Below are 10,986 nucleotides of genomic sequence, written 5' to 3'. Positions count from 1 at the left end.
AAAGAAATGACAATGGAAGAACAATTATGAGAATGCATCATATGTGTCATTTTTATTTAAATGATATGGAATTAAAGCCCATTGTTCAGAAAAACTTTCCCTAAACTCTTAAGCATAAGCATTAAGGAGTTAAGTCAATTACTTTGCAAGAGACTCAAGAGTGACAAATAACTCCATGACCCTCTAATTATTCTACTTCAAGCTAGGGGGTCCTAGATTTACCAATGCAATCTCCTAACCATTCTTCAATTGTTCATTACCCAACATGTGTACAAAAAGTTCAGAATGAATGGCTTTACTTGATAGCACTTTCATAATTTCTCATGAAATCACCGTGTCGGTGAAATTTTGGTGGCATTGCCAATTAGCCTTTCATAGTATGGAGTATGCAAAATATTGATAAACAAGATCGTTGTCTTCTTGTTATTGAAAGGTGGTTGGACTTGCACAGCCATATTTCTCCTTCCTTGAGCATACTCTTTAAAACTTTCTGTGATTTTGTTTTTCATGCTCTGCAAAGAAAATCTATCTGTGGCTATGACTATGACGTGCCTATATTGAGATATAAAAGCTCTAGCGAGATCCTTCCAAGATTGGATTCTATTTCTGTCCAATTTGACATACCATCCAACTACAGACCCTGTAAAATTATTTTAGAAGTAATGAACCAAGAGTTAATCATTTTTTTTGTATAAGTAGTCATTCATCGACAATACATAATGATGTGAACCATTAGACATTTGTCCCATCATACTTTTCAAAATCTAGGATCTTAAATTTAGGTGGGATCACCACACCAAGCACTAGACATAACTCTGCAGCATTAATGATAGTATAACTATCCAAACCTTCAATAGTTCTAAGATGTTCCTCCAAATGGTCATACTTTTTTTGTGTCCCTAAAACTCCTTTTAACTTTTTCTGATCTTTAGGATTGTCCAAATAAGACATAGGGATTAGGTTACAAGCATTGACACTTAAAGCTGGCACAATGTGTCCTTAGGTTGATGTTTGATCCATAAGTGGTTGGAATTGGTATGCCTCAATTGGTAGCCCTGAGGAACATGCATCTAAGGCTCCCTTTTGTCATCACTTAAAGCAAAAGGTTCTTTAGTTTACCTTTTCCCTTTATAGTGGTCATATTTTCCATCAATCTTACCATCTCTTCCATTATCACTTCTTGAGTTTTCTCAACCATTTTTATTTGACTCAACTTTTCATTTGCCATGTGTAGACACCTATTTCCAAAAAAATCAACCAAAAATAAAAATAAATAATAATATAATATAATAATAATAATAAAAAAAGAACAGAGAAGGGAAAGGATTGAGCGTATGCTCAGCTTCTCTCTCCAGTCAATCATTGCAATGTATTTAATGCCCCTGAGAGGTAGTTAGATTTGGGGAGAATGGGTCATCTCCGGCTACCAACCCTCCTAGTGCCAGACCTTGTGAAATCATGGTCAGAAGACCATGATTTCACATTTGGATTGTCCAAGAATTTAGACAATCTAGCTTTTAAAAAGGGGTTCTCAAACAAACAAGAGGGGAGGATTTTGAAACAAAAAAAAAAACCAAATCCAACAACAACAAAAAATTCTCATTTTCTTCAAACAACAAAAACCTGCAAATCAGAAAAAAAAATCCTAAATTCTATCAGCCAACTATCCTAGTCACAATAAAAAAAATCACAACAAAAAAAGGCATTAAAAAAAAGAGAAAAAGCCAATGGGTTTGGGTAATGAGAGAGGAGCGGAGCAGATTTTATTTTTGATGGGTTGGGTCTGAATCAAAAGGGGAGGCTGGTGACAAAGCCGGCTAAAGGTAGAAAAGACGCTAATGAGGAAGAAAGAGAGATGGAAAGAATAGAAAAAAAAAAGAAAAAGAAAGAGGGGGAGAAAGGAAAGTCGAGAAGAGGGAGAAGAAAGGAAAAGAAAAATAGAGAGAGAGAAAGAAAGGAAGAGAAAAAAGAAAAAAAAAGAGGGAAAGAAAGGAAAGCCAAGGAAAGAGAGAAGGGAAGATGCCGACCAAAAGGAGAGGAAGAGAAGGAAAAGGAGAAAAAAAGAAAGAGAAAGAAGGAAATGAAAGAAAAAAAAAAGAGTAGGAAAGCCGGCCAAAAAAAAAAGAAAGGATGAGGAAGAGAAGAAAAGCTTATGGGCTCTTGTGGATTGAGTTCCTTTGAACTTCATTGGGCTTACAATTTTGGGTAAGTTTTAGATCTTTGGCTATTTGGGCATGCATGTTATTGTTAGTATTAATTTTATTAGTATTTAATATAGTTTTACAAGGTTATAAATATATTTATAAAATAATAAATAAGAGAAATTATATTTAAGAAATTATAATAAACAGAAAACCATACAAATAATAATATATAAATAATATTTTTTAAAAATAAAATAGGCAATATGGTTAGTCATAAAAAATTATATAAATGAGTTTTTTAGTTAAAGAAAATTAGGATTAGATAAGTAGAATTTATCCATATATGTATAAGTAGAAAATAAATGTTTACATAAAAAGTATATTCACGGTTATAGGATTAGTAACGTAAACTAAAAAAATAAATAATAAATAAATGTTTAGTGAAGAGAGATTTAAATAGAAAAAATGGTAAAATGCCTAATTATAAAGAAATAGACTTTTACAAATGAAAGAAAACATAAGATAAAATAAAATATATTTAATCATGAATGAAAATTGGTTAGGTAGGTAGTAGAAATGGAATATTTAAATATATATAGGTGTACATATAAAAAAATAACTAAATAAAAGAATGGGATTCAATACGAAATTATTAAATATAAAAATATACATAATATTACTAATTGAGAGAATATCTAACCATATGAGTTGTCGATGATGAGATGTTCATTCGAAACGCGAGAAGTCACAATTTTGAATGAATTTTTTTAGGTTAGGGATTTTGATTAAGACTTCCACCAGTTACGATAGAAGGGTCTTAATTCGGGATTCCGATATTCTTAATTTTAAATAAATAAAAAGTCTATATTTACTTAATTACCAAATAATCAAAATATACAAACAAAAGAAATAAGGAATTAATGGTAACAATAAATTTGGTAATCATAATAATAATACAAAAAAGAATAGATAAAATACATATAAATAAACAATAATTATGAAATAAAAAAATAATAATAATACTTGGTCTAAAAAACATGATTTTGGAAAATTCATATAGTAAACTAAATAAGTACTTACATAACAAAATACATAACGAAATAAAAAATGGAACAATAAGTAAATATAAAATATTTATTCATGGTAAATATGCTCACACAGAGAAATAATAAAATAAAGAACAAACATTAAAATTATGAGTGCATCACGTACCATTGTTACATTGTTAAATGTCATGGCATATAGATATATTTTGTATACGAGTATAAGCCCCGATGATGGGACTGTCCGAGAGAGCTTGCGAAGGTGAGTTTCTTTGAAAAATTTTCTAGGTGAAAAGATACCTCCAAGTCCCACCAGTACGATAGGAAGGCTCGAAGAATTTCTTTAATAAAAAGGCTTCCGCTCTAATAGGTTTGCATTCACAAAAAAATATCATTTTTGCTTGCAACCAACTACCCTAATGATGGGACTTTTCGAGAGAACTTGCGAAGGTGAGTTTCTTCAAAAAAATTTCATAAGTGAAAAATACCTCTGAGTCCCACTAGAATGATGGGAAGGGCTCGGAGAATATCTTTAATAAAAAGGCTTCCGCTCGTAATAGGTTTGCATTCACAAAAAATATCATTTTTACTTGCAAATGACTACCTCGATAATGGGATTTACTCATTAAACTTGAAAAAGCGAGTTTTTCTAATAATTCCCTAAGTGATGGAATATTTTTGAATCACACCAATGTGATGGGCAGATTCGAAAACTATCCTCAATAAAGGTTTCGTTTGGCATTACTCAGATTTTTTGTCATGCATTTCATGATTGCATCACGTGTACGTCAAACCTGTAAAACCAAATAAAACATTTTAACTTGTTAATAGAATAAAAGATTAATTAAATAAATAAAATTAAAGAAACATAAAAATAAAATTAATGGGTTAGGATAATATATGATTAAATGGTACTGTTCGTGGAACGGGCGTCATAGGGTGCTAATCCTTCCTTGTGCATAACCATACTCTCGAACCTAACTTTAAATAAAATACGTAGATCAGTTATCGTTCTTTCGACGAACCTAAAATTAATTTAGAATTTCGTTGAATAGAACAAATTTATTAAGTGGCCAATCACACCTACGTAAAAAAGGATTGGTGGCGACTCCTTAAATTATCCCACGTCTAGTGGTCGGGCTCTCGGACCCGCACATTACGACACCATGATCTTATTCTAAGACTTGGTTTGATACAAATAATGAATAGGCTCCCTCGGGGTTTTCAGTGGTTGAACTGTTCTTTAACCTTCTTATTGCCATAAACATGGATTAGAATGTGCTTACGCCATAAAATGATGATTGCATTTTTTACAATTATTGATCTATTTACAAACACAAAATGAATATGCATCTGTTTATGAATAATGGTGAATGAATGCATTTCAAGGTATTTATCATGTATACCAAACTTTGTTTGCTCTTCTATGCAATGGGTTGGTAAGGCTCTACTTAGATTTGGCTTCTTATAGCTTACTATATGTTGGGAAAGGTTTCACACAAAGCTAAAGGTTCTTAAATTGTTCCTTACTGACATCCCCTCTAGACTAGTAAAGCGCCTAAATCTTCACTTATTACAAGCTACCAATGAAAAAGATTCAATTTGAGTGGAAGTGTTTTGCATTCCCACACAGAGGTTATCACCTCACGAGAGTAGTACTCTACTTCCTCTTAATAGGATAGAGCCTGGGTATAGGACTCCTGCTTGCATGAAAAAGTTTAGTGTGTGCAAAGGGACATACAAATCTCAAAACAACAAGTATATGCACAAACAAAGTGACCAAAATCAAAACTAAGGAAAATAAAACAGAATATCGAATTAGTTAAGGCTTTAGGATATCACATAATTAATTATAAGCTTAACTTACAAATTCCCCAGTGGAGTCACCAAGCTGTCATAATGTGTAAGTTTATAAACTCAACCGTTTGACTTGAAAGAAGAGTCACCACCAATTTTTTTTCTGTTTAGGTGTGATTGGTTACTTAGATGAATCTATACTTTTTAATGAAATCCTAAGCTTGACTTAAGTTCATTTAAGAGGATAGGTTCTTGTCTATGAAACAAGCTAGGTTCGGAAGTATAGCTACGTGTGAAGAAGGTGTTAGTACCTTCACAATGTCCACTTAACATGGTACCTAATTAATTATATGTTATCCTTTTAGCCTTAATAAATCAATTTTAAATTCGATATCTAGTTTTATTTTTTTTATATTTTATTATTTTATTTTATCATTTTTACAACAAAGAAAAATCCTTTGATATTGAAATGTCTTTTGAATACTCCAATACTTATAGTAGAATTCAAAAGAATTTCTCACCTAGAAATTTTCTCGAAGTTATTACTTTTAACCTTATCGAAATTTCATACTCAGAGAATTTTTATTCAGTCCTTGACTTATCTTATTTATTTAATTTATATTTATATTTATATGTTTCTTCAAATAAATAAAAATCTCTTGATATTGAAATGTCTCTTGAATACTCTCATACTTATGGTAGAATTCAAGAAAAATTTCTCACCCAAAAATTTTTAAGAAAATTATCCTTGATAACATTCTTGAAATTTCTTTATCGGAGAATTTTTTTTACTCATTTATTTATTTATGTTAAACTTATTTTACATGTTTATTTCAAATTTATTTTTTTATCATTTTGAAATAAATAAATATCCTTTAATATTAAAATTTCTCCTAAATTCCTCAATCTTAGCTTGGATTATAGTTTTAGAGATGACAGTCATTGCCAAAACCATTCTCCTTTTTTCTAAATTTTTTTTCATAGTAATAATATGTCATACGATTATATTATCATAGTAAATTAATATATTACTTTATAATCAATTATGATATATTGACATGTTATATAATCATCAATTATGATACATTAGTCTATTACTTAAGCACCACGCGATATAAAATGATAAATGATATTTTCGCTAAATCAATAATTAGTCTTAAGAGCTTGTTTAATTCAAAAAAAAATACAAAGATTTATTTGATTCAAAATAAAATTATAAAATTTATTTGACTCAAAATAAAAATATAAATATTTCATTAAAATGTAATAAAAATATAAATACTTATGTAAATTTTTTTGAATAGTTTATAGTTTTTTTAAATATTATATATAAAAAAACTCTAACTAAATAGTTTGTCTAATTATCTTAATAGATCCCTCCGACCAACCCACGTAATATAAAATTTTAAAAGATAGAATAAAAAAAACTAAACCAAATTAACCCATTAAGAATAAGAAGGAGAAAACTCCAGCACACACATTTTATTTCTTTGTTTCTTTTTTAACCAAACAGTATCCACATTTGTTTTATTTGTGTTTTTTTTTTGAAAAGTCATATGAATATATATATATATATATATATATATATATATATATCAAAAGCTGTTTTTAAATCTCAAATTTAAAAAATGCTGTTTTTAAATCAAACAGAATTTATGAAGAATCCTATGGTGATGAACAAGATTCAAAAGCTGGTCACTTAGCATTGTCCAGATCAGATAAACGTGACGGAAAATTTTCCCATTTTTGTTTTTCCAGTTCAGTAAATTTGTTCTTTGGCTGTGTGAATTTGAATGGTGCAATTGTATAAAAACTATTAGTTTCAGTTGAAAATTTTCAAAAAGAACCTTATTGTTGCAGTTTCGTACGCATACATAGTTCCACACATCATTCACTTAACACATCAGCAAAGTAAATATTTATACACCCCTAATTAAGTTGGCCACCAATTTTGAAAATGCTGGACGTAGGATTTTTTTTTTTTATTTAAAGTCAATGCTGCAAGTAATTAATATAAAATTTTGATTTAGGATAAGCGTTGGTAATTAATTAAAAAACTCTATGTTGGATGCAGTTTGTATCTGTTACATGGTTAACTGTCTCTATATAAAAGGATGTTGGGCTTCTCTCTGGAGATAGACGACATACAATATAATTTGCCTAGAAATCTAAAGATTATAACAATACCGTTAATGTTGTTTGTTTGTTTCTTTTTTATGATCAAACACCATCCACGTTTGTTTTGTTTGTTTGTTTTAACCGTAATATTATTAATGTTATTAATAGTGAATGAATTCCTGTTTATAACATGACTTAATAATTAATTAGGTAATTGTCTTTTCTTAATAATTAAAGCTTGTTTATAGTTTTTTATTATCAAACACTATTCACATTTGTTTTGTTTGTTTGTTTTAACCCTAATATTATTAATGTTGGTATGAATGATTAAATGCATTGTACAGTGATGATAAAGGAGCTCACATGCGTTTTATAAATTATTAATAGTGAATAAATTCCTGTTTATAACATGACTTAATAATTAATTAGTTAAATGTCTTTTCTTAATAATTAAAGCTTGTTTATAGTTTTTTATTATCAAACACTATTCACGTTTGTTTTGTTTGTTTGTTTTAACCGTAATATTATTAATGTTATTAATAGTGAATGAATTCCTGTTTATAACATGACTTAATAATTAATTAGGTAATTGTCTTTTCTTAATAATTAAAGCTTGTTTATAGTTTTTTATTATCAAACACTATTCACGTTTGTTTTGTTTGTTTGTTTTAACCGTAATATTATTAATGTTGGTATGACTGATTAAATGCATTGTACTGTGATGATAAAGGAGCTCACATGCTTTTTATAAATTATGAATAGTGCATGAATTCCTGTTTATAACATGACTTAATAATTAATTAGTTAAATGTCTTTTCTTAATAATTAAAGCTTGTTTATAGTTTTTTATTATCAAACACTATTCACGTTTGTTTCGTTTGTTTGTTTTAACCGTAATATTATTAATGTTGGTATGCTGCAAGTAATTAATATAAAATTTTGATTTAGGATTAGCGTTGGTAATTAATTAAGAAACTCTATGTTGGATGCATTCCATCAACTTTTTATCTGTTACACGGTTAACTATCTCTATATAAAAGGATGTTGGGCTTCTCTCTGGAGAGGGAGGACATACAATATAATTTGCCTAGAAATCTAAAGAGATTAACAAATCTCCAGCCAGAAGGTCAAAAATGGCATGTGCTTCCCTACTTCCACCTGCTGCAAGAAGGTATATATATTTCATTAGCTCATATATATTACTGATCAATCAATTTGTGTTCCCACATTTATTGTTATTTTTTACATATCTATATTAAGTTTTAGTTAAAAAGGAGGTATCTTTGTTATTGTATCAACCGTCATATTCAGTTTATCTATTTCTTTTTTTTATTAATAATATTATTCAGTAAACTTATAGTAATCATTAACTTGTTCAAATAGTTCATAAATTTCTAATTATTTATCAAAAACACTAATGTCATCAATAAAGAATATATTAGACATTAATAACAAAAAATAATAAATCGGATCTGAACCCTTATTTTTCTTTCCAAGGCTAAATATATTTTATATTATTTTTTTAATCAAATCTGATATTTTATTATCACAAAATTAATACGATACTTTGGCAAAAGCCAAGGGTGTGGCCTAAGAGACCAAACAGACAGTAACCCAACGAGGTTCTGTCCGTACAAATGCGCCTAATGGAAAACAGCGTCTTACACCGGAAAATATTTACACAGAATAGCACAATATCATCAGGAAGTATAAAGCAACGTCACCACCACAAGTATGCAACACAGCATCAACCCGTGAGTCACAGGAACAGAACAAACATGCGACACAGAAACAACCGAAGAGTCACCAGAAGCATAGCATGCTTGACACCAAATCATGCACAGCTTTTCAAGTGAGAAATAAAATAAATCCATAGGAAAGCCTGGGAGGTCATGCAGTAGTCAGATTCAACACCACACATAGAACATCTCACTCTCAATCCAATGTTTTTGAGTTGAACTTACAGGTTTTAACTATTAATTCAATATTTAAGTATTTCCTTAACACATAAAATTGTAACTTATTTCTATTAATAGTGTTAGTTTTTTTAAAAATTTTAATTAATAATGCTAGTTTTATTGATAATTACATGGTTTTTTTTTTTATTGAGAATTGTTCTTAGGCTAGAAGGCAAGGTGGCATTGATCACAGGAGGTGCTAGCGGCATTGGTGAGTGCATTGCAAGACTCTTTTGCGAGCACGGAGCTAAAGTTATCATTGCTGACATTCAAGATGAATTAGGCCAATCCGTATGCAAAGATATTGGTCTTGCAGTTGCATCCTTCGTGCATTGCGACATAGTCAAAGAATCTGATGTCGAAATTGCAGTTAACACCGTAATTTCCTTACATGGAAAGCTTGATATAATGGTAAACAATGCTGCCGTCATTGACGACGCCAAACCAAGCATCGTAGAGAATAATGTGGCTGATTTTGAGCGTGTCATTAGCGTTAACTTGACAGGCGTTTTCTTGGGAACTAAGCATGCGGCTCGAGTAATGATTCCTGCAAGAAAAGGCAGCATAATTTCACTGGGTAGCGTTTCATCTAGTGTCGGTGGGGTTGCTTCTCATGCATACACAAGTTCAAAGCATGCCATTTTAGGACTCACCAAGAACGTGGCAGCAGAGCTCGGGAGGTTTGGGATTCGAGTGAACTGCTTATCTTCCTACTTCATTGCAACACGGACGGCTATGAATTTCTTCAAGCTGGATGGAGATGAACGCCCTCGTGTTTATTCTAACCTGAAAGGGGTCGTTCTTCAACAAGTAGATGTGGCTGAGGCTGCACTGTACCTGGGTTCTGACGAGTCCAAGTATGTGAGTGGGCACAATCTTGCAGTGGACGGAGGTTTTACCACTATCAATCCAGCTTTTGGCTTGTTTGCGTCATCTCAGTAGATTTTCTCGTCATCTTTGATGCTTCATTGCCAGCTAGCTCCCAGGGTCGAAGTTTTTCTTGTTTAACTTAGGCACTCTACTTCCTTGCCCCAGATGTTGCTTTGAAAAAGTAGAGTTTATCTTTTCCTGATAAACAGCAGTGTTACTTTAGTAGATATAGTATTGTTACCATCAATAAGTAGAAAATATTGTTTATAATGGCGTCGTCCCTGGATACTGTTACCATCAAAGGACTGAGAAATAAAAATTTCAAGAGTTTTTTTTGTTTAATTTTTGCCTTTTTTTCTATTGATTATATACTTTTTGCTGTTTTTTTATACCAAACAACAATTTTATTGAAGCAAGGTATGTTTGCCCTGAAAATTCACAGAAATTGATATTTTATGCGACTACAATGTATCAAAATTGTTTTCTCATATTGTACGTGTAAATCCTCTCAAACTCATAGAAGGAGGCAGATTAATGGAAAATGATAAGAAAAAAAAAACTTTTCTTAAATGGGCCTCAGGCATAAGGTGTTTTTGAAAATTGTCCTCCGTATAATTTTATCTGTTTTTAGCCAAGAGAAAAAAAAATTAGACAAAATTGTCCTTAATGAAACTGACCCATTCGCTAGGCTCCGCGCCTAAACCAAAAACCTATTAACGGGTCAAGTATGTCCTTTATATGGACCACAACTCTTCGGTTTTCATCGAGAGACCTTACATATCCGCAGAAGCAAGTCTGTCAAAAGCATTCCTTGACAGTTCAACTTCTGAGCATTTTGGCAGTGGTAGGAGCCTTTTGGAGTGGTTATTATTCTGATAAAGGTAGTTCACATATTGAGCAGTGTGAAGAAGTTGACATAACTCTGAGAAAGGTATAAAATTTTTTTATGAATTTTTTATTTCATTTTGAACCATGTGGAGGTTTTTGACAGGACGGTTATTGTTCATGTTTAGGGTTAAGGTTTTTGAGCATAAACCTATACATATTACTTGTTCA

General features: G+C 30.7%; 1 protein-coding gene across 1 annotated transcript; it reads left to right on the top strand.

The window, feature by feature from the left end:
* Positions 1–8,235: 8,235 nt before the first annotated feature.
* LOC148763989 (secoisolariciresinol dehydrogenase-like) lies at positions 8,236–10,270 on the top strand. The gene is made up of 2 exons (XM_088803388.1): positions 8,236–8,273; positions 9,225–10,270. The coding sequence occupies exons 1-2, from the start codon at positions 8,236–8,238 to the stop codon at positions 10,000–10,002; spliced, it is 816 nt and encodes a 271-aa protein (XP_088659514.1). The 3' UTR covers positions 10,003–10,270.
* The last annotated feature ends 716 nt before the right edge of the window (positions 10,271–10,986 follow it).

The sequence above is a fragment of the Theobroma cacao genome, chromosome 2 (assembly GCF_053813885.1).
Source record: "Theobroma cacao isolate CCN51 chromosome 2, ASM5381388v1, whole genome shotgun sequence".
Taxonomy (NCBI): domain Eukaryota; kingdom Viridiplantae; phylum Streptophyta; class Magnoliopsida; order Malvales; family Malvaceae; genus Theobroma; species Theobroma cacao.
The sequence above is the reverse complement of the archived record's forward strand: the minus strand, read 5'-3'. Positions and strand labels throughout refer to the sequence as shown.

What these genes read in the sequence shown, in the direction of transcription:
- LOC148763989 (XM_088803388.1), top strand. Translation starts at nt 8,236, where the DNA reads ATGGCATGTGCTTCCCTACTTCCACCTGCTGCAAGAAG. An exon ending in CTTCCACCTGCTGCAAGAAG is followed by an intron (nt 8,274 to 9,224) that starts GTATATATATTT and finishes AATTGTTCTTAG; the next exon opens with GCTAGAAGGCAAGGTGGCAT.